Genomic DNA, 23,035 nt, shown 5'->3' on the forward strand with positions numbered 1-23,035 from the left:
CGTTTCCTTCTTCTTATATTTGATGTGATTGGCTGAGAAAACCCTCCTACCAGCCAGGGTCGTTTCTGCAAGGTTCTTTTTTTTTTTTTTTTTTTTTTTTTGTGGTACTGGGGTTCCTGGAAGCCCTTCTACCTCCGGGCTACACTCCCAGACCGATTTTTATATTTTTATTTGGAAACAGGGTCTCCTAAGCCAGCGCGCCAACTGCGTGATTCTCCTGTCTCCGCCTCCCAAGCGCGGGGATTACAAGCGTGCGCCACCATGCCCGGCTCATTTCTGCAAGGTTCTAAGGCAGTTTTCTCCTTTCGTGAGAAACAGGTGTGATTTCAGAATGGGCTCAGGGAATGCCTTGACCTTGCCCTGAGCACAGCTGAGGCGGGAGCCGGCCTCTGTTGCGGGCTGGCTGGCTCGAGAGAGTGAGTTCCAGCTTAGGCTAGTTGGAATAAGACAGTTATAGGAATAAGAATGAAATTCAGAAAGAACTTGCCAGAGAGGAACCCGAAGTGGTCCATGTGGCAAGCCAGACGGGCTCCTTGCTGTGCCACAGGCACCTGGGGTTTCTCTGGGCCGCCTCTCGCCTCCTACGAGGTAGACCCCTTCCACTGTGAAAGGCAGACCTAAGAGTGGCCGCTAGCGAGAAGTCACCCTGAGAGGATCAGGGAAGAGCGCTGTGTTCTGTGAGATTTCCTAGGTCTTTAGATGGAGACCCAGGAAAGATGCCGCTAGCTAGGATTTCACCACCTCGCTGTTCAGAAATAAGGAGGCACTAACGTCCTGCAGCTGTGGCTGGCCGGATCTGTTAACAGGGGCTTGCTGCGGCTCGTAGGTTAGTGTCGGAATCAGAGGGTATCGTGGGTGTGTGGCAGCTTTCACAGAGATGCCCAGGAAGCCCTTGAGTGGGTGATGCCGCATGGCTGCTGGAGGAGGACTCCAGGCGCGCAGCAGCGCCAGCAGCGCCGCCTCGCGTAGAGGTTCTTGAGCCCATCGTTGAAGTTGCTCTCCCTTATTCTTGTTCTTTTATTACAGAAATTGACGACGTGGATGCCATTGTACCTGCGGTAAAGAAATTAAAAGTACTTTCATACTGAAAACAAATCCAAATCATTTTTACTGTGTAAATTGCCTTCTTACCATTCTGAGTATGTTGTAGAATTACTCTTATTTTGAGATAAGGGTTGTAAAATGTATTTGCTCACAGAATTCATCCTCTTAATAGTGGGTCATTTTTCACCCATATAATTTTTATTAGCTTTGTGATTCTTTTACAGAAATAGAATAGCTGCTAAGTTATTAAAGGAATAAATTAATCTTAGATCCCTTAATCATTTCTTAAGCAGTTCTTGAGTGCTGAAAATTGAAGGTGGTTTTAAGGACGGCAGAGTGGGTGAGCGAGAGGCTCAGGGAGCCAGGCTGCATGGGAAGGTCGCGTGTCAGTTGCAGGTTAGTGACTCGGGCTGGCAGAAGCGGTGCTGGCTGCTCTCAGGCCAGCCAGTAGGGGGCGCTGGCACACTGAGAGTGAGAGAAGGTACACCTCGTGGCAGCTGCCCTCGAAGCAGGAAGGAGAAAGGAAAAATGTTTGATGTCTGTGTTATGATGAGAAATGAATCATGGGGTAAATAGAGGAGTAGGTAGAAGTCCCTTGTTTTTCTCAAAGTGTCTTTTTTTTGCAATTTTGATGTAATATACTTTTTATAAGGACATAAGATCTCAAATAAAGTTTTGTGATTAATTTCCACACGCAGTGCCCTCGGTGCCTTATTTGTATCGCGCACAGATGGAGTCACGTTCTCCTGCTGGCCGGGCCTCGGGGCGCGTCCCCGCGGCGGCCCACTCGGGCTGCTGCCGCTGCGTTCTCTGCCCTCGCCTTCCGTCCGCTTTCCTTAGGGACCAGCGCCGAGCATCCCGAGCCCGCGCCACTCCGGCTGCCCTCCAGACCTCATGTTTATAAGCAGCCTAACGGGTTTCTGTCATTCTTGGTTAGCATGTAGAACAAACATAAGTTACTTCCAGGAAGAAGCAGCCTGGTGAGATGCAGGGTAGATGTCAGGAGACAGATCCCTGCTGGTGTGACCTTAGGGTTAGGGGTTAGATATATTAGATATGTCTTAGACCCCATCTCAATTTAAAGTTCTTTGTTTTGTTAATCTGCAGTTACATTTCTGAACACTCACAATCTGTAGAACGTATGTCTTGAGGATTGAGTAGGAAAAGTATTTGGATACCCCATACTGTAAATACCCTGAACTGATTGAATCACCCCAAGAAATTGCTACGGGACAGTCTGGAAGTCTTAACTTTTTTTTTCCTTTTTATCCTGGGGATTAAACCCAGAGGCAATTTACTCTGACTTACTACATCCCCAACCCCTTCTAAACTTATTTTGAATCAGGATCAAGGCTGAGGCTGGCCTTGAACCTGTGATCCTCCTGTCTCAGCCTCCCAAGGACTGGGAATACAGGTGTGCGCCACCACGCTCTGCTGGAAAGCCTTAACAACTTTTGAGAGAGATGTAATTAAGCGTGCTTTACTCCAAATTTTGTCAGCTAAAGAATCCTGGATAACTCTTTAAAACAATTTCAAACCCTTCCCTAGAGGGACTTTTCTGGAGGTGCTCAGAGGCCACTGAGAAGGGCAGCGTCTGACAGGAGCAGCTTCAGGCGTCTCCAGCAGCTCTACTTCTGTTTTTATTTAATTTATAAATAACTGAAATGACTGTTTATCTGTATTTAAATACAAATACTTAAAAATAACCTACCAATCACTCCAAAAGTTTTCTTGCTATTCTTACTAGCCCTTCTCCAAAGCTGACCTAATTTCCATCACTAGAGAAGGCTTTGCAGTTTGTTGACTTATGTAAATGAACATGCTATTTTTGTTTGACATCTTTTAGCATAATTATTTTGAGATTTTTTTTGGTGGTACTGGGGTTCCTGGAAGCCCTTCTACCTCCGGGCTACACTCCCAGACCTATTCTTATATTTTTATTTGGAAACAGGGTCTCTTAAGCCAGCGAGGCTGGCTTGGAACCTGCGCCATCCTCCTGTCTCCGCCTCCCAAGCGCGGGGATTAAAAGCGTGCGCCACCACGCCCGGCTAACCTTTTAAAATTATAATGCGTATGATGGAAATGGTATGTCATGGTATTACCCACGTAACAGCTAAGAAATAGACTGTCCAGCACTCCAGCCAGCCTTCCCCGCTCACCACAGTCCATTCCCCAGGTTTCTTTGATCCTGACTTTGTTAATCACTTCTTTGGTTTTGAAGTAATTGTTCTGTTATTTTTGTGTGAATGCCGAAGCCAGTATAGTTTAGTTCATCATAAAAGTGAAGTCATACTGTGTGTATGCTAATATCTCTTTTAGTGCTGTGCCTGCATGGTATTGTGTGATAGGTCCAGGACACTTGTTCCCACCCCCGAATGACTTTGTTCTCCTGCAGACTGACATGCAGTGGTTTCGGGTTCCGGGCTGTTGTGAGCAGTGCCACTCTGACCGTGCTTCCTCGTACGCTTGTGTGCAAGCTTTCTAGAGTATATATCCAAGATGAAGATTCTGGGGTCTTTGGAAACTGCTTCTTAGCTGTTAGAACTAGCATTTGAGCCTGCTATTTTTGACCCCTTACTAAAATCTCTGGTTGTTTACTACCGTGGTGTAAGTGTTTGCGAGCTCCAGTGTACGAGAGGCGCTCCCAGGCCTGTGGCACTCTTGGAAGGTGGTGAACTCTTGGAAGTGAGGCCTTGTGGGAGCTCACCTTGTCATTGGGATGTGCCCTCGAGGGAAACATGGGGCCGGCTCCTTCCTCTCTTTAGTGTCCCAGCTGTGAGGCGATGGCTTCACCACATGCTCTTGCCAAGATGTGCTGCCTCGCTATAGGCCCGTTGGGGAAATCATGGACTGAAACCTCTGGAACTGTGAGCTACAGTGAACTCTTTCTCTTATAAGCTGATTACCTCGGGTATTTGTTATAGTAATGAAAAGCTGGTCTACCAACTACTTTATAGCTACCTTTGCTGCCCAGCCACTTCTGCTTTATGGCACATTTTCCTTCTTGCTGAACCACATCCTTTGTGTTTAGTTTTTGCCTGACAGCTTCCTGTCAGGGAGAGCTATCTGGTGCAGGGGTCTCCTGTTTTAAAATTGAGTGCCAGCAACCCCGAGGGCCAGCTTTGTGGTCGACTCCATTGGACCTTCAGAGTTCCCAGTTTTAACTCCGTTTTGTACACCAAGTTGACGGTATGTAACTTCAGATCCCACGTTCCTACAGGGCAGGTAAGCTGAGTCTCCACCCCCTCCTGACAGCGTTCCTGTCCTTGTGGGCAGCAGAGCTGTTTTCTGGCTCTTAGTCCTCACATAGGGCCCACAGCTGGCCTCCTGGCTGGGATGTGCTAAGATTCTGGTTCCTTCAATAGTTCACCTCCCCTTGACTTCTGGGCACTGTCTTGGTTTATTATTTTTCTTTGAACTATCACTAGGACCTTTACCTGTTGCCATGTTTAAGTGAGTTCACAGTGTAACTAGGTCGTCCATGTCTTAGGAAACGGAGAGGTAGGTTTCACGGATCTGTGACCTCAAGCAGCAGTTTTAGGGTTTCTGATACTTGGCGTGTTTTATAATTCTTTGGTGCCTTCCCATTTAAGGCTTGTGTATTTAGGGAACAATTAGGATGTTATGAGAATTTGTCATTCAAAATAGAAATCTCAGCAGAGACAAAAACATTTTATTTATATCTACATGAGTCTTGAGCGGTGAGGGTAAACACAATTCAGGCAGCTGATAGTTTGCTTGGCTCGCAAAGTGAGATGCAGATTACTGGAGACACAGCACAGGCCCTGCCGTTGCTGAGCGGGAAGGCGGTGTAGACGCTTGGTAAACGGCTTTAGAAATTTAATGTTACAAGTCGCAATTGTTAAAACACAAAATGGGTGTATTTCCACACAGTGTACTTTCCTGAGTGACAGGAGGGGCCGGTTCAGAAGGGACTGGCTTAATGGACTGGTTTGAGATGAGCAGAGTATTTGAAATATTCTGGAGCCGATCATCTGCTCTTGCGTAATGAAGGGGCTTTGATATTTACAGAAAGTTAGGAAATCATTTCCTATTGAAATGAATCTTGTGAGAGTAGCATCACATTTTCGAATATTCTCATTCTTAAAAGAGCAGCAGAGGTGGGGCCGGGAAGTTTCCGGCAGAGACTGGTACCCGAGTGGGTAACAGAAGAGGACGGTGGGTCCAGGAACATCAGAGTGGACAAGCAGTCGTAGAGTTCAAAATGCTTCTGAGGCACTTGCTTAAATACACCCCTTGCACACATCCCTGTGGGGGGAACCAGCCGCCTCTCAGCACAGTGGGAGGCCCCACACCTGCTGAGGAGCCAGAAGCGCCCTTCCCCTGGCAGTGACTGACCTGCAGCCTCTGCTGTCAGTGCAGGTGCAAACCCAGCTTTGGAGCGTGGCTTTCATTTCCTATGAAGATAATGGCACAGGGCGCATGCTGGAATAAAGCCCTAGGCTGACTTTAGACACACCAGAGTACTTAATTCCAGTCACTTAAGTCACGTAACCTTACTGCCGTTAGGAAGATGACTTGGCTCCCAAGCCGGCCTGCGTCTGCACTGAGGGCCGGGGCAGCGCTAGCCTTGGGTTGGTTCAGTTTCTATTTCCACATGCGTGGGAATCCTGGCAGCTGCTTCAGCAGCAGCCCTCCCCGGCCCTCATGTCGGGGACAAGAAGCTTTCAGGAGCATGAATCAAGGCAAGACCTAACTCAGACGTGTATAACGACCCACCCAAAGTGGGAATCACCACGGAGGTTTCGATGACTTTAGACACAAATTCTGGATTTAAACAAATCCAATCAAGAGGAAGTCGTTCTTGCCTTGACATGGCTACCGCTGTACATGTTCTCCAGCCATGCAGTTGGATTTCACACGGTGTATGTGTCCATCAGATTCTGTACATAGTTAATACACATATGTATGCGTTCTGAGACAGCCGTGATAGCATTCGTCGTCAGCTTCTGGGCTGTCCGTCTGGAGTCAGCTCGTACCTGTAAGACAGGTGTGGACTTGGGTTAGAAACGAGAATGTGTGTGGCTGTAACCGGACGGCTTCCTGGGCCCCTGGGAGCCAGCAGAACCCAGCTTCCTGCGCGCTGCCAGCCAGGGGTAAGGGCAGAGATTAGAGGTCCCGTAGGCACCGAGCTCTGCGGTTAGTGAGCTTTAGGGAAAGGTGTTAATCTGTCTCCTGATAAGCAAAGGAGCTGAAATATTTCTGAAAAGGGAAGAAGTTTGGAGAGGATACAGTGTAAAAGTGAAAGGGCACACTTACCACTGTGAAAAGCCCTTAATCAGATCTTCTTTTGATAAGTCAATCAGTACCTAAACAACCACACAGAGTTAGTCCAGGGGCGCTGCTCAGGGCGCTGCGGGGCCTACTTCCTTGGCCTCCACATGGAGACACATGGAGGGGACAGGCAGACCGATCGCTGCCCTGGGAAAGGCAAGCTGCACTTTGCACTTGCCCTGCAGGAATTCCAGGTCAGGTTTTAGTTATGAGTGTTATAAAAAGACAACTTCCCTCACCTGTAAAATTGGGAATAATGCCATCTAGACGTGGGCTTCATGGAGGTGAGTAAAAGGTATTAAAATGTAAGACAAAGTATTATATACATAGAATTTTGGGGGTCTCATCTTGGCATATTCCTGTATATCCTCTACCTTTCCTTTAGGCAAAATACCATTCACCACAACTTTTTTTTTTTTTTATGATACTGGGGATGAAACCCAGGGGCATTCTACCTCCAAGCTATACCCCCAGCCCTACTTTTTATTCTTTATTTTTTAGTCTTTATTTTGAAACAGGGTCTCACTGAGTTGCAAGGGGCCTCACTAAGTAGCTGAGGTTGTCTTCGAACTGCGATCCTCCTGTCTCGGCCTCCCGAATGCCGGGATTACCAGTGTGCACCACCACGTCTGGCTTAACCACCACAAATATCTTGACCTAATGGGCTCCAAGCTTTACACGATGCTGTATTTATCAAAATAATACTTAATAGTTTTGATCTTTAAATACTTGTGGGATGCCAAGTTTGGACAGATTTTTGAGTTTAGTAAAATGGGGTTTATCATATAAATTTATATGTCTATATTTACTTTCAAGAATAAAAACAGGAGGCTCAGATGAGAGAATTGCAGGTTCAAGGCCAACCCTCAGCAACCAAGTGGGACTCACCAACCTAGTGAGAGCCTGCTTCAAAACAAAAAGGGCTTGGGGTGTAGCTTGGAGGAAGGATGTCCCTGAGTTTAATCCCCAGTACCACACACACACACACACACACGCGCGCGCACACACACACACACACACACACACACGCACGCACAGTGCCCTCCCGGGAGCCTTGCAATCCAGGGTCACCCCTGGGGGTGAGCTGTGCTTCACAGCAGCCCCCGGAGGGCCCAGGACACCCGCGCTCTGAGCACTTACTTTCCCCAGCTCCTTCCTTCTGTGTGAGCCGACCGGCCTGCTGTTTTTCACTGCAACATCGAGCGATCTCTTCATTACTTCTTCCATAGGAACAAAAAATTCAAATCTTTAAGAAGCAGAAAGATGAGTTATATACTTGCCATTGTTGAAGTCCTAAGTGCTGTGCCTGTCTCCCACTGCAGCAGGAGCTGTAGATGAAGAGCCAACTGTCGTGTTGTCCACAAACCCCCGTGTCCCGAGCCTGCCTGACGAGCGGGGCTGGAGTCTGTGGCTCTCTTCTCCCCTCTCTGCCCTCCTCTCTGTGGTGAACCTGCTCGGAGGACCCCTCAGCCCCTTTTGAGGTTGTTTGGCCAGGTCACGAGTTGTGTGTGAAATGTGGAGCGAGGCAGATGCGTCTCTGCAGATTAAGCATCATGTCCTCATGAGAGACCCTGCCTGGAAGCCCCGCTCGCAGGTTTACTGTTAGGGCGGGGATGGTCAAGCCTCCTTCCAGATAATCTTAAGACAGTTCCTGACAGACTGTTTTAGAGGTCAGATGTTAAACTCCCTCCTGTGCTCCTGCGCAGCCACCGTGACACCTGTCTACTGGCAGAGGTGTGCTTGAGGCACTCCTCTCTGCGTGCCTCCAGAGAGGATGGGGCCGGCCATCAAGTGTTGAATGGCTGAGCTCTCTTTCCCTGAGCCTTTCTTGATATTGATGGGAAAAAGAGCTCTTCAAGTAACATACTCGTTCAAGAACTCGATTACCATCCTTTAAAAATGAGCAGGTATGGACCAGGATAAGGAGGAACCAGCCCTGAGGTCTAGCACATGCTGGACTGGCGAGAAGTATCCTCCTTGGGGCCTGAGGCCCTGGTAAACCCTTAGCTTCTGCATTCTGAGCATTACCAAAAGCAAGACCATTTAAAACCAGACTTGCAGCCGGGCGTGGTGGCGCATGTTTGTAATCCCAGCATTTGGGAGGCTGAGACAGGGGGACTGTGGCTCATGGACAGCCTCAGTTACTTAGGCCCTTTGCAAGTCAGTGAGACCCTGTTTCAAAATAAATTATAAAAAATAGGGCTGGTGGTATAGCTCTGAGGTAGAATACCACTGGGTTCCCTCCCCAGTACCACAAATAAATAAAACCAGACTTGCTACCACTAATCTGTCAAAAGCAAGAAGCACGATTTCAATCTGCCTGCCGATTTTGCTCTCCAGAACCTGGCAGGCCAGCCCTTGTGGAGAAGGGGAGCGATCTGTTTCACCTGCTGCCTCTGCTTCGTGCAGTAGGGGAGATGCACCAAAGACCTTGGAGCTTCGGGGGAAATGTTGGGCCCTTGGGCTCAAGGAAGGTTTGTTAATTGCATTCTAGCAGTTCAAACAGCTCCCTCAAAACAAAGTATCTGACCAGATCAAATCCTTTGACTCCCAAAGAGACTTGAAGAGTTTGTAGAACATTCCATCATCAGGACCATGTCAGCCTCCGTGGGCAGCCTTTTTGGTAAATGGTCCTGGCGGTACTGTCCTCCCCCTGGAAAGCTGTGGACGCTCCAGAGTCAGACCTCGCTGCCTTCTCCAGTCCTGGCCCCTCCTCGTGCCCACTGGCTGCCCACGGGCTCGGCACACACTGGAACCAACGGGGCACTCACGTCTCATCAAACAGGGGCTCCAGGGTCTTCCTCTTCACGGAGGTCTTCTTTCTACTCGTCCACCTCCGTTCAGGCAGCAGGTAGATGCGGACGTAGGGGTCAGCCCCGCTGCTGCTGCAGGGCGTCAGGTTTCTGATTTGTAGAGAAAAGAGAGTCGTAGTTTTCAAACACTATAAAGACTCACCCTGGGGAGAAAGCTGCACTAGCCCTTAAGCTTCAGACGGGCTCAAGTATAGTTTAGCTGACCAGAGGCAGAATCTAGAGGACAAAGTATCAGGTGCCTGGTTTTGAAAACATGCGTCTTCATACAGGTTGGGGCAGAACAAGTACTCTCCGTTCCCCGGAAGATGGGGATTCCTGCTGGGGAAAATGTCCTGGCAATGGCTGCTCCCGAGCCCATGGGCGCCAAAGGAGGATGAACACCCCTACCCCTTGGAGGAGCCCGCACGCAGGCCTCCCACCGTGGCGCTCCTCCACCCTGGGGCTGGCTGTGTGCCCGGCCATTGCTCTGCACGCCCCACTTTGATTTATGGCCGCCTGGTGCTTCCATCGGGCCTTCCCGGCCCGAGCCCCTTTACCTGCAGCCGTTGATGAGCACGCGGAGGCAGCGCCGCAGGCACACGTAGCGCACTGTGAGCTGAATCTCGCCCAGCCGCCGCCGGCAGTCCCCGCCTCTGTGGAGAAGGCCTGTCACTTCTCTTGTCCTTACAAGTGTTAGCCCTCTCCCCTCGCCCCAAGACAGCACCTCCCGCTCGAGGCACGGAGCCACTCGAGTTACTAATTCTCAGGAAGGTTCCTGCGGGCTCCACTGAGCATGCGCATCTAAGTGCCCTGCCCTGCGGCCGAACCTGGCCGTGGATCCTGCTTTATATCTGCAGTCCTTAGGGGAGGCTAGCAAATCTGACTTCGATGATCGGTAAGTTCTGTTTTGTGGGGTTACCGTGAAAATTGAATTAAATCAGCAGGCTAAGCCTCTAGTAAACAAATAGCAGCCACTTAGGCAAATCTACATTTTCAGCTCTTCATACCTGCCATCCCAGCATAACTCTTAGAATTCAGGAGGTGTTTCTGCTGGAAGGGCCTGAACACCTAAGTCCAGCCTCCGCCTTACAGTCCCAGCCAGGCTGGCCGGCTCCCTCGCTCTTCCTACCACACTGTGCCGCCTCTTGTGAGGATCGTTGTGTGAAAGACCACACCTTGCACAGATTGGAAATTCCTATCTACGTTTCCCTTCAGGGTGGGCGCTATTTCTCACACGGGTGGTTTTAGAAAAGATTAGGCAGAGCGGTGCATACTCCATGTTGAGGCTGATATCTGTCAGGTCAAAGCAGGAAGAAGCCAGGGAGTTGAGCGAGGCCATGCTGGGAGCCAGCCCCTGGGGCGGCCATACGAAGGGGCAGGCAGGGCCTTTGATGGGCCTGGGTGACTTGATGGGCCCCGGAGAATGGGGGCCTGGGACAGTCAGGAAGATGGTGGCCGGGCTCCTCTTCTTCCCTGGGGGCTCACAGAGCCCATTGGCACCGTCCTTGCCTTTGGGCTCTGGGCCTGTCTCTCGGGGTGTGGGCGCAGGGGCAGCCGTGCTGCTGGGTGTGGTGGTCTTGGCTGCTTCCTTGATGGCCGGGGCCGGGGGGCACAGCGGGGCTGTGGGGCCTTCTTCTGGGGGTGGGGCCTTGGGACCCTGGCTGGCAGCCGCCTTCCTGATGAGCAGAGGGCCCTTCTTCAGGGCCTCGGGCCCTGTGTACGGGCTCCCCAGCTCCCGCTCCTCCACGCGCAAGAACTGGAAGCAGATGACAGGACAGTTTAGGGACTGGGCCACCGGTCGCTCAGCAAGACCCTTCCTCGGAATAGGACGGCAACCCAAATATTCTGAAAAAGCTTGATTACCAGTAAGGATAATTATTTAAAAAGACAGACAGTGAAAACAAACATAAAAGGTATCCTTTCCTTGGGTCACTGTTAAGCTGAGAGTTGGTGAGATTCATTTAGGTGGTTCCTCAGTGAAAAAGAGTAAGAATCCTCCCTGCTAGCCGAGACTGCTAACGTGTCTGTCGCCGCCAGTGCTCTGTTGGGTATAAGCGCCCCCAGGGATGCACACCTTACAGGCCTGCTCTTACAGTTCACACTCAGTGTGGGGTTTGACACCCAAAATGAGTCCAGGTCTCGGCGCTCCTGAAGTCAGGAAGTGCAGCCCAACCTCCGTGGGACCTGGAGCTTTAATCCAGGCTGCGAGGAACATAATTGTTATGTTCCTGAGCATATTGGCAACTCAAGTTGTAAAACAGCACGTCAGCAGATCAATCAGGCACCAAAACCCAACTCCCAATATCTTTGGAAAGTAGAATTATGACTAAAGATGGAATGTTAACATGAGATAATAAAATGCTTCTATGAAAAATGACCAGGTGGATTTGGAAGAGACAAAATTAGAGATGAAAATTCATTGAAATAAAAGCTGTGAACAAAGCCAGCTGTGGTGGCGCACGCTTGGAATCCCAGCATTCGGGAGGCTGAGACTGGAGGACCGTGGTTCGCAGACAGCCTCAGCTACTTAGGCCCTTCCCAACTCAGTGAGACCCTGTTTCAAAACAAGACTAAAAATCAGGGCTAGGGGTGTAGCTCAGAAGTACAATGCCTCTGGGTTCCAGCCCCAGTACCAAAAAAAAAAAAAAAAAGCTATGAACAGGTTAAACAGCAGATTAGGCCCAGCCACACAGAATCTATGATCTGGAAGGGTTCTGCAGAAATGAGACGGCAGCACTGTGAGCTAAGGAGGTGGGAACAGGAGGCCCAACTTAGAAGTCTAGGAGGGATTAAAGAGTGGGAGGGCAGTGTTCCAAGATCAAGGCAGCTCCCGTCTCAGCTGCTACGAGCATTGCTTGCGCCCGTCCGCAGGGGCGGGGGTCTTACCCGGAGCACCAGCCGCATGGAGATGAGGCTGTCCAGGCCCGAATGGTCCAGCTGAAAGCGCTGCTCGAGCGTGAGGTCAGCGAAGGGGAGGATCTGGCACAGGGGGAACCGCAGCACGCCCAGGGCGCACTCCTGGTCGTCATCCAGCACCTGCAGCCCCGAGGACCAAGGCAGCTCAGACCCCCGAGGCTGTACTCACCACAGGCAGAAGGCCAGCGCACCTGTGGGTGCATGGGCCTGTTCTGGGAATGGGACCAGAGGAGCTGCTCCCTGCCCAAGACCGACGGGCAAGGCCATCCAATGCCCAGGGTCACAGGGCTGGCTTCAGGGACCCTGCGCTGTGCCATCCTGCCAGGGCTCAGGGTCCCCACAGACCAGCAACAGCCCTTGGGCAAAGGCTGGTGCAGCCTCCATATAAAGGGGACCCTGACTGGTCCGGATCTTTTGTGGAGATTAAAGGAAATTTTTTTCAAAAGAAGTATGCGACTGCTCACATCCTGGGCCGATGCCAGCACCGGCTCTTGGGGTGCCGGGTAGCAGGCCCTGCGTAGGGGCCACAGCACTGGGGGCTCACCTCCCCTGCACACCAAGGCCTGATGCCAGGACCTGCTCAGAACCGTGCCCGACCGTCCCAGGGCCCAGCTGCAAGCTGACCTCCACACACAGCTGCTCTCCTGCTACGTCGCGCACGAAGAAGGAAAAGGCCTGGCTCCACACGGGGTCCTTGCTGCGGGGACAGGTCTGGGGACACAGGGGACCGCGGAAGGCTCGGGCGAGCTGGACTCCGGCCCACGCCGCCCAGCGTGGTTTCTGGGTGCTGAGAACACTGTTACAGGGGCTCGCGGGGTGGCAGCCGGCAGGGTTTCTGGTGCTGGCTGAGGTACTCTGTGCCTTGGGCAGAGGATGCAGGCTTGGAAGCACACCCAGCCTCGAACCCTGAGCACTGCTGTAGTGTTGCTTTCAGGGTAGCCACGTACCCCTGAGCCTCGGGTTCCTGAACTAGGAAACTACTCGGCAAGGTTGCCACGGAAGTGCCTTTGGCAGTCAGCGGAAGGCAGTTCTCGCCCTCCCTGAGAAGGCTGGGCCCGTTTCCTTCCCAGGCCGCACAGCAAGCCACCGTACCTTACTCGTATAGGTCTTCTTGCCCACGGACAGCTTGACGTAGGATGAGGGGTCTCTGCTGGCCTTGTTCTGAGAGGAGCAAGTCCGCGGCGTCAGGGGCAGCTTGCAGCGGCCCACCGTCTCCATCCCCGGGAGCGCCCGTGGGGCCCGGCTGCCCAGCTCCCGGGGCCCCGGGCTGCGGTGATGAGCCGAGCACCAGGCCAGAGCAGGCCACGGGCTCTCGTTCCCTGGGGCTCAAATACGAACGGGTGTGTCCAGCTTCTTGCTGTGTGACCCAACACTTAACCTCTGGGTCCTGTTTCTGCAAGGCCAGTAAAAGCTACCAACACAGCCAGGCGTGCGGGAGGCTGAGGCAGGAGGTCGCGGATTTGCACCCAGCCTTGGCAAGTCAGCAAGGCTCTCTGCAACTCAGTGAGACCCTGCTTCAGAATAAAATGTAAGCCGGGTGTGGTGGCCACGTTTGTAATCCCAGCATTCAGGAGGCTGAGACAGGAGGATTGCAGTTTGCAGACAGCCTCAGCCACTTAGTGGGGCCCACCACAACTTAGTGAGACCCGGTTTCAAAATAAAGAATAAAAAATAGGGCAGGGGGCGTAGCTCGGAGGTCGAATGCCCCTGGGTGCCCACAGATTAGAGGTAGAAGGTCCCTGGGTTCAATCCCCATTATAAAACACACACGTGTATACATAACACACACACACACACACACACACACACACAACTACTGTCACGTAGTCACTGGGACTTCAGCATAATGGACGGGGACGAGTTGCCCAGCCAGCGTGTGGCCCGTGGTGTAGACCCAGTGGTGGGCACCTCTTGTTCTCCCTGGGCCCAGGAGACGGGGCGGGGACGTGCAGTTACTGTGGGGCAAAGCGGTCCCAGTTTGCCCTTGCTTGGGTTTCCAGCCACGTCCCCGTACCTTGGCGCACCTGGGGAGCTTCTTGGCGCGGTATTCACCATTCAGGTAGTCGAAAGGGCTTCTCTGCAGCACCAGAGGAGAGGGGGTTAAAGCCACACACAGGTTTGAAAGTGGCGGCCACAGAGCCAGGGGTGTGACGCCAGACGCATCGCCACTCACCGGCAGGTTGCAGGCGTTCTCCAAGAAGACGACCAGGATGGCGGTGGACAGGCCGCCGTGGTCCTGCAGACACGACAAGCCCTCACTGGACGTCCCCAACGGCAGGGGACACCTGCAGCCTCACCCCGCACAGCCCCGGGTCTCACGGCCTCGCTCACGGAGACTGAGGAGACCCTGCAGCATCACAGACTCAAGCTGGCCTCGGGCGGCTTCCTAGGCGCTGGGCTGGCGGGCCCTCCCTTCTCCCCCAAGCTCACTGAGCAAGGGGCTCGCGCGACATGGTCCCCGGGAAGTATGGGGAGCCCTGGTGCCCGTACCCACCTCGGTCAGGGCGTCCTGGTCAGTGATGGGCGAAAGCCACTCGAGCCGCAGGTGCAGCCGCCCGCTGGTCGTGTTGGTCAGGACGAACCACTGTGAGGACGGCGGGGCTCAGGGAAGGGTCGGGTGCTGCTGACCCCCGCATGTGAGGCCTTCAGGCTCCAGCCCGGGCAGGCACCCACGGGGCTGGCAGGTGTGGCTGGGGGAGGGCGGAGGTGCTACACCTCGGGATGGACAAGCCCAGCACCCCTTCCCAGCGCAATGTGAGTCCCCCGCTGGGCGTCCTGACTCTGTGGGCATTCCCCAGGGCACGGGTTCCCTGGAGCCAGCGTCCCTGAGGACAGGCACGGGTGCAGCCAGCACAGAAGGCCCAGTTCCTAGGACTAGCTGGACAGACGCAACCTGCTGGGATGTCCTGGGAGGGGGCTGTGCCAAAACCCCCCGGGTGTGGATGACACCCTACCTCATCCACCACTTTGTTGGTCATGACGTCCCCAAGGCAGATCTGCAGGCTGGAACACACAGGAAGGGGTGAGCGCCACTCAGAGCCTGGCAGCAGAGGCCGGCCTCCACCCCGAGGCCACGGTCAGGTGTCTGGGGGGGGCATTAACCAGTGACCTTATTCACCCCCAGGGGCCAGCAGAACGGGAGAGCTGGCCTCGGGGCTGCTCCACTGGGTACGTGCTGTTTGGGCAGGCGGGGAGGGACAGCTCCCAGACCCAGACAAGCGCGGGCTGCTGGCCAGGGCGCCTCTGCATTCCCTGCCGCCCTGCTGGTGTTTTGGGGATAATGCCTCATTATGCAAACCTGTCCATGCGTTACAGGAATGTAGCTTCCTAGTCCTGTGCCTTTTTTTTTTATTTTTTTTTGACCTGGGGATTGAGCCTAAGGACATTCTACCCTAGCCCTATTTTATCCTTTGAAACAGGGTGTCACTAAATTGCAGAGGGCCTAAGTAGCTGAGGCTGGCTGCGAACTTTGATCCTCCTATCTCAGCCTCTCAAGTGCTCAGATTACAAGCACCACCACGCCTGACTTCAACTGCCTTTTTAAAAGCCCAGATGCTGTTCTAGTTTGAAATCTGACCCAGAAGCCCTGCAAGGGACAAGTAGGGATGGCACCCATGCTTAAGGGGCTCAGGTCACACCTGAACGCAGCTGCATAGGACCCAAGACCTGAGCCTCACTTCTAATCCACAAAGCTAAAACAAAACAACAACAACAAAAAACCCCACGTTTTTTGTTAAGAGGGAAAATAACCCCATGTCAGAGTGACCAGAGGATGGCAGGTCTTAAGGGAGGAGGAGTCTAAGGTTCGGCGCAGAGCCCCCAGGGAGGGAAGGCCCCCAGCCCGGCTCGCCTTCCTACCTGCCCAGGAAGTCGTCCCTGTCCGTGTCCTCGTCATACAGGTCCACCTCCAGGTCCTGCCCAGGGACTTCATACACCATGAACTGGAGGGAGAGGGGGACGTCTTGACCTGTACGGAGCCAGACCCCAGCCTGGGACCGCCCGCTCCTGGACTCTCAAGAGAGGCCTGGAGACAACGCACGCGGCCCTGCAGCGGGTGCCCGACATGGCTGCTCTCTGCCCTGCATGGGGTTACGGCTTCCACGCTTGCCCATCACAGCCCCGACCCGGGGCTGCGGCACCAGGAAGCCATGCTGCCTTCACCAGCTGGGGTACCATGGGGGCAAGAGAAGGGGGCACCTAAGAGGCGGCTCTGGACTGCGTAATCAGAGGGCCTGAACAGGTGGGGGGTTGCCCCTTTAGGTAGCGGGGACTGTGGCTGAACTTGGGAAGGTCTTCCGGCTCCTGGTGTTTGGATTTAGCAGGGAGTTCGATACGGGTGGGTAGAACTGCCTCCCAGGGTCTCTTTCTTCTTTTTCTTTTATTTCCTTTTTAATTTTTATGTATGTGTATGTGTGTTTTACTGAGGATCTAACCCAAGGACGTTCTACCTCTGACCTATACCCCTGGCCCTTTTAATTTTCAAATAGCGTCTCGCCAAGTTGCTGAGGCTGGCTGCGAATCTGCCATCCTCCTGTCTCGGCCTCCCAGGTACTGGGACTACAGGTGTGCACCTGCCATGCCCGGCTTCTTTTTCTTTGATTTGAAAACTTCCAACAAGGCTGATGCCCATGGGGAAAGAGGGCAGGGACTCACCTGCAGGCCGCAAACAAGGACCCCGGTGGCCCCACTCCGGAAGGCTGGTGGCACCAACAGGCGGCCTCCTGTCCCCCAGGCCTCTCCCCTGTCCAGGAAGCCTCCATGAGGACGTGAGCGCCTCGGAGGCAAGGCCTTGGCTCAACCAAGAGTGGAGGCTGGAGGCCGAGGGGCTGCGGAGCCTCACCTCGAACACCTCGTTCCACGTGGGGTTCAGGTCCTTGTAGACGGTCCGGCTCCGGCAGTGCTGAAGGCCGATGCTCACCTTGGCGTATGGGTCCGACTTGCCTCCGAGCCCCAGGAAGTTGTCCTTCGGGGCCAGCTTCTCCGCTTCCAGCAAGTGGACTCTGATCACTCCCTAGAACACACCAGGGAGCCCCCTTGGAAACCAAATGGCTTTGAATATGCACAGCTGGTTGCCACAAACCCACAGAGGAGCCGCTCCAAGTGGGTCGGAGATGCGGTGAGTTGACAGCACCGAGGGCCGGGCTCCCGGCCACGTCCAGGGCCACGCCGCCCTCGTCACCGCGGCCCTCACCACAACCCTCCATGGATGGCGTGGGAAGACAGAGGCGGCGATGACCCAGCCCGGGCCACTCAGCAACGGGTGTCAGGGCGCAGGGCTCTCCCTGGCCTTCCCACACCCTGCCTGCCTCCAAGCAGCCTCCTGAAGGATCCTCGGACCCGCCCCGCCACCAGAGCAGGTGCCCCACCCCGCTTCAGCCTCGTGCACCCGCGTGTAGACTGCTAGCACCGCTTCTCCAAGCCTGGTATAATACCCTAACCCCACTGCCTGCCCCTGGCAGGAGGTTCTGGATTCACAAAGGCTCCTCAGTGTCACCCATGATACCCTGGGAGGTGTCCTTCCCCACTGACCTTGCTCAAAGAGAAGCGAGTGGGCTGGGGCGCAGCTCACTCACAGCGCACTTCCTAGCACGCTCAAGACCCCGGCTTCCACCCCCAGCGCCACACACACAAGAAATGAAAAAAGGCAACACCTTAATAAAGACCAGACCACAGGAATCAGGAAAGTGGCAGTTCAGGGGGCTTAAGGTGTGCCTGCATTTTAGAACTACTTAAAAAAAAAGAAAAACCAGTAAATACCCACGCATTTCTGGGAGTCTAGCCCAAAGGCATGCTGGGAAAAATATAAAAAGACGCGTGTGCACCAGGCTGCCCGTGACGCCAGTGTCCGCAACAGCAAAAAACCAGACGCAACCTAGCCGTCCACAGGCAGGAGCTGGGGAATGGCCTCGGTGGGTGCCAGGCTGTTGGAAGGGGAGGGCATCTACACTGTCCTTACGCGATCCCCAGGTCAGAGTGCGCAATAAGGGCCAGGCAGGAAGCTAGAAGGTGCCACCACCAAAGAAACGGGGACTGTGAATATAATCAGGTGTGTACAACACAGGACGGCGCGTGGGTATCTACTTAAAAAGCCACAGAAAGCAGCGGGAAGAGGCGCCGCCACTTCCTGGGGAAGTCTGAGCACCCGCCAGAGGGGCCGGGCAGCATCGAGCTCCTGTTTAACAGCGTAGTTTCCATGCTGGACTTTAGAAACGTATGACTAATTTATATGCCTGTAACCAGGAATTAATGCAAAAGCTGAACCCTAAAAAAGAACAGAAACAAGTGAGCGGGGGGAACTGAAATGCACTTCCCAAGTGGGCTCTTCTCGGAGGACAGCAGCATGGTGGTGGCGTCTGTATTGTTATCCTGGGACCATCACACCCAAAGCTGTGCTGTGATAGTGTAAAGCCCATACGCCAGCACAGGAAGGCTGGGAGACACATGTGCTGCGTCTCCGCCCCCCCACCCAGAGGAGTGAGGGATGAAAGGGGCGCTTGTCCCTCTCTTGGGGACCGACTCCCAGCCCCGGGGACTCTGACCCTCAACCAGGGCCTTTCTGTAGAGAGGACTCTTGGCTGCCCTCAGGAGCCTCCTGGGATGGTTCAGGATGGGGGGAGGGAAGGACCATGGGGCTCAGGCCCCAAGAAAGTGCCAGCCCCGACCCCACCAAGAATCCTCAGTAGACCCAAAGGTTCCGCCTTCCTCACACGCCAAACTCAGTGGTGTTGAGGGGCCGGAGGGGAAGGAGCTTCAGGGAGACTGCCCACAGGCCCCACCACGGGAGGGAGAGGGCACAGATGTGCCTGGGCGCTGCCCTGCCCCTGGCCTGTCTCAATCCTGTGACCTGGGAACACTAGGCCTCTCAGGGCAGAAATAAAGCTAAGCGTGGCAGGACGCCCTCGGGCCACCTGGCCACCCGCCTGAGGCTGCGTGGCCGGCACGGGTACTCACACAGGGCAGAGGGAAGCGCAGGCTGGTCACGTCCAGGCCCTTCTTCACGGGCACCGTCACGCGGTTGGGCAGCACCAGGTGGGCCGCAATGAGGTCCTCCAGCAGGCTGTCCGACACCTCGCTGGGAAGCCAGGTGTGACTGCTATGGCGCTGCCTTCCCCATGCCGCTCTCCCTCCATGCCCCCCCAGGAGCCAGACCCAAGAGCCCAGCACATGGGCGGGGGGGCGCCCTGCTGGGGGGGAGCTCTCGCGGGCCTCACAGTGGGGGAGGGGTCCTCGGGCTCTGAGAGCAGCCCGCACCTGGCCCTGGGGAGTGGGAGCTCCTGGACCCCCTCCTCCTTGACCAGCCGCGGCTGTGACAGCCACCTGCTCCTGCACCTGTGGTCCTGGGCTGGGAAGGGCTGAGGGAGGACACTCAGGGGCCTCAAGACAGAGGAACCCGGAGCCCTTTACTGAGGAAGGGTCCAGAGGGGTGAAGTAACTCGTCCACAACCGCAGATTCACTGGGTCTGTGCCCGCCCCTCTTGCTCCGCTCCTGTGCGGCTCCGGGCACTGGCTGCAAAGCCCTAAGCCCCCCCACCAGCTGGGACCCCCACCCCAAGGCTTCAGGCACTTACTTGATTCCTGGCGCATCCAGCAGGTTGGTCAAGCCCGTCCAGTTGATCTGCAGGTGCTGCAGGGGCAGAGAGGGGCTGTGAGGCCGGAGGAGTCAGGAGCCCGGGCCTGAGCACCCCTGCGGAGCCTCGCACCCCTGACCCGGGCCTGGCCTGTGGGTGCCCTCTGCAGGGGGCGGGCACCGCCCAGGACGTTGAGGGCTCTGGACAGGCTCCACCCACGTCCTTGCTCTGAGTCCAGCTGCCCGGGCGCTCTGAGGCTGGACCAAGGCAAGGAGCTGAGGGCCCAGGCCAGGGCGGCCACGCAGTGGCTGTTCCTGGGCTCAAGCCCCGTGGACGAGCCGGGTGGCACAGCAGGCCTGTCCCCGGCCCCGGGACTCACCGGTTTCTGAAGGAAGAACACGGTCACGGCTCCCACGAAGGGCTTGTCCACCAGGAGGGGCTCCAGGATGACGCGCAGCGTGCCCTGCAGCTGACAGGCCCGGAGCACCTGAGCATGCTCGCTTGCCGGGAGCCCCTCAGTGCCCAGGCCACCCACCGTCACAGCAGGGCTGGACACGGCTGCACCCCGCCAGCCACAAAGCAATGTCCGTGGAGGTGCTGGCTGACAGAGGCCCAATACGGTGCCTCTGTCCCTCCCCCAAGGCCTGCCTCAGTTACTCAGCGATGGTTCTCTGTCACTCTAGAAACATGACCTTGCTGGTTCCCCCAGATGGCCAGCACCTCCCAGACAGAGGCAGGCTGGGGGCCGGGGCAGAGCTGGGGCTGGTCAAGCCCCCACTTCCTGGCCTCGGGCCTGGCTTCCACCAAGCTTCAGAGACCTCCGACTGGCGTGGTCACCCCAGTCCATAGCCTGCTGCTGCCTGAGCTGCCCCGCTTCCCAGGGCTGGAACAGAGGCGGCCGGCACGCAGCCCCACCCACCTGGATCCCGTTCACGCCCGCGCGGATCTTCTGCAGCTCCACACTGATCTCACAGTCCCCGATGTAACTGAAATGGGGACGGGGAGGAGAGGGAGAGGGAAAGGGAAAGGGGCAGGTGGAGTGCTCAGAGAGGCCGGGCAACGTGCCCAGCATGGCCCTGCCCAAGCTCTGACCAAATCTGAGCTGCCACTCCGCACGTGGCCGCCCCAGCAACCCGGGCCTTTCTTGACTCTGCCCAGTCCCCAAGAGACAGGCCCCCAGGTCCCACACCTGGGTGCTCCAGGCACATCCCCATCCTGACCATGAGGGCGGCGACTCTGGCCACCACCTCACCCCTTGGCCCCCAAGACAAAAAGTAGGGGCTCAAGAAGTAACTGCCCTGTATACAGCAGCGCGGCGCCCCTGCCCCACCTGTCGGGTCTTCCAGGACACAGCAGCAGTCCCCGCCCACCTCGAGCCTCGCCACCTCCGGGAAGACTTCCTAGATTGAGTCTCCCTTTTCCTGTGAACCCCACTTGGGAGAGGCGCCCTGCCCCACCTACAAACCAGCCTGTGGGTGACGTGGCTTCCTCCCGCTCTCCTGTGGCCCCCCTCGGCCTGGGCCCAGAGCCTAGAGTCACACCTGTTCCCTCTGGCCACGCCCTCTCCCAGGCTGCTGGTAGGACACCCCCCCCCAGCCCCAGCAGTTCCCACGTGCCCAGGGCTCAGAGGAGCCTCCTCCCCCTCCATCTTCAAAGTGGCTCCAGGTCTCACCATATCTGCAGGTCCAGGGTCACCTGTCTTGGGTTGCTTTTGTTGGTGTGTGCCTTGACGCCGTTCACCCTGGGGCACTGGGAGGGAGACAGAGGGGCCTCAGCCCGGCTGCGGCAGCCCGGGCTGGGCAGGGTCAGTGAAGGCTCAGGGGAGGCGCTTTACTCTAAGCCTGGTGGGTGAGCAGGACGTGGTCCCACTGCGCCGGGGAGGGGACGGGTCCCAGACCCCCCTCGATGGTCACGTTTGTTCTCTCTTCAGCTCGACCCTGTGCCCAGACGCTTTTTCTGTTGCATGGTCCGGTTGTTATTGTTATAAGACTAAAAACCAAACTTCACTTGAAGCTTAAAGACACGCAAGCTGACCTCTGCGATTTCGCTTGAGGTTTTTTTTTTTTTTTTTTTTTTTTTTTTTTTTGGTGGTACCGGAGTTCCTGGAAACCCTTCTACCTCCGGGCTACACTCCCAGACACCTAGTTTTTATATTTTTATTTGGAAACAGGGTCTCTTAACCCAGAGAGGCTGGCTTCGAACCTGTCTCCGCCTCCCAAGTGGGGGGATTAAAAGCATGCGCCACCACGCCCGGCATTTTTTTTTTCCGGTACTAGGGATGGAACCCAGGGGCATTCTACCTCCTAGCTACACCCCCAGCCCTATTTTTTATTCTTTATTTTGAAACAGGGTCTCACTGAGTTGCAAAGGGCCTCACTAAGTAGCTGAGGCTGTCCACGAACCGTGTTCCTCCTGTCTCAGCCTCCTGAACGCTGGGGTTACAAGCGTGCGCCACCACGCTGGGCTTGGGGACACATTTTGGATGATAAAAACAGGACTTCTGTGAGCGGGCCCTGTGGTGCACAGAGCGGAGCCCGCGGCAGGCCCAGGCTGCGCCCCTGGAGGCACCCACCTTCTGTCCGAAGTAGAGCTTGGTGAAGGCGAAGGTCCTCAGGTGGACATTCTTCTCCCGGATCTTGGGCTCCAGTTTTTCCCGGAACTTGTTCTCCATGATCAGACTTAAGTAGGGCCAGACCTGGGCAATGATCTGCCAGGACAGGAAGAGGCCCACGGTGCTCAGAGGCCTGCGTCTGCCCACCCACCGCGACCAGGGCTGAGGCCCCGATTCCCTGCAGCTGGGTCCCAGGGCAAGGTCCCTACACCGCAGCACCTGCCTCCCTGCCTGCCCCTCCGATGTCTGATAACACCTGTACTTGGGAGGCTAAGACAGGAGGATCGCAGGTTCGAGGCCAGCCTCAGCAAGCAGTGATACTCTCATCAATCTAGTGAGACCCTGTTTCCAAATAAGAAATAAAATCAGGCTGGGGGTATTGCTTGAAGGTAGAATGACTCTGGGTTCAATCCCCAGCACAACACACACACATCTGATAACTATTGCAGCGGTTCCCGCTCTTGTAAAGGCGGCAGAACCCCAAAGCTTTGTGCCATCGTCAGAGATCCGTAACACAATGACATCTGTCCATCTAAACATTGAAAAGGCGTAGTAAAAAAGAAAAAAAGAAAAAGCATTAAATTTAATAATACAAAGCACTTCAGTCCTGTGCTAAAAACATAGGCTCATTCTACATTATGGCTCACATGAAAAGTTAGGAAACGTCATAGGTTTAAGAAAACAATTACAGAAAGAAAGCTAAAAATTGTTTCCTGCGATTCAATTTTTATTTCATTTTATGTCTGTGGCACTGAGGAATGAATTCAGCTACCTCCAGCCCTATTTTACTTTTTATTTTGAAACAGGGT

General features: G+C 54.9%; 2 protein-coding genes across 2 annotated transcripts in view; one reads left to right on the plus strand and one right to left on the minus strand.

Annotated features, from left to right (window-relative positions):
* Positions 1–1,088, plus strand: part of CEP70 (centrosomal protein 70) — a gene marked incomplete at its 3' end in the record, with an annotated part of 34,183 nt that extends 33,095 nt beyond the window's left edge. Inside the window, exon 17 of the mRNA XM_080695764.1 lies at positions 1,027–1,088. Coding sequence (XP_080551890.1) covers positions 1,027–1,088 — 62 coding nt within the window. The remainder of the gene's footprint in view (positions 1–1,026) is intronic.
* A 4,919-nt stretch (positions 1,089–6,007) lies between these two features.
* Positions 6,008–23,035, minus strand: part of ESYT3 (extended synaptotagmin 3) — a gene marked incomplete at both ends in the record, with an annotated part of 35,377 nt that continues 18,349 nt past the window's right edge. Inside the window, 21 exons of the mRNA XM_080695929.1 lie at positions 6,008–6,044; positions 6,325–6,374; positions 7,480–7,585; positions 9,111–9,242; positions 9,689–9,784; positions 10,406–10,887; positions 12,018–12,167; positions 12,672–12,758; positions 13,140–13,208; positions 14,062–14,124; positions 14,221–14,283; positions 14,542–14,631; positions 15,002–15,050; positions 15,906–15,988; positions 16,888–17,058; positions 18,999–19,119; positions 19,616–19,671; positions 19,995–20,084; positions 20,535–20,601; positions 21,288–21,364; positions 22,188–22,322. Of these exons, the coding sequence (XP_080552055.1) occupies positions 6,008–6,044; positions 6,325–6,374; positions 7,480–7,585; positions 9,111–9,242; positions 9,689–9,784; positions 10,406–10,887; positions 12,018–12,167; positions 12,672–12,758; positions 13,140–13,208; positions 14,062–14,124; positions 14,221–14,283; positions 14,542–14,631; positions 15,002–15,050; positions 15,906–15,988; positions 16,888–17,058; positions 18,999–19,119; positions 19,616–19,671; positions 19,995–20,084; positions 20,535–20,601; positions 21,288–21,364; positions 22,188–22,322 (2,274 nt within the window). The remainder of the gene's footprint in view (positions 6,045–6,324; positions 6,375–7,479; positions 7,586–9,110; positions 9,243–9,688; positions 9,785–10,405; positions 10,888–12,017; positions 12,168–12,671; positions 12,759–13,139; positions 13,209–14,061; positions 14,125–14,220; positions 14,284–14,541; positions 14,632–15,001; positions 15,051–15,905; positions 15,989–16,887; positions 17,059–18,998; positions 19,120–19,615; positions 19,672–19,994; positions 20,085–20,534; positions 20,602–21,287; positions 21,365–22,187; positions 22,323–23,035) is intronic.

Source organism: Muscardinus avellanarius (assembly GCF_963383645.1).
Source record: "Muscardinus avellanarius genome assembly, chromosome: 5".
NCBI classification, from domain to species: Eukaryota; Metazoa; Chordata; class Mammalia; order Rodentia; family Gliridae; genus Muscardinus; species Muscardinus avellanarius.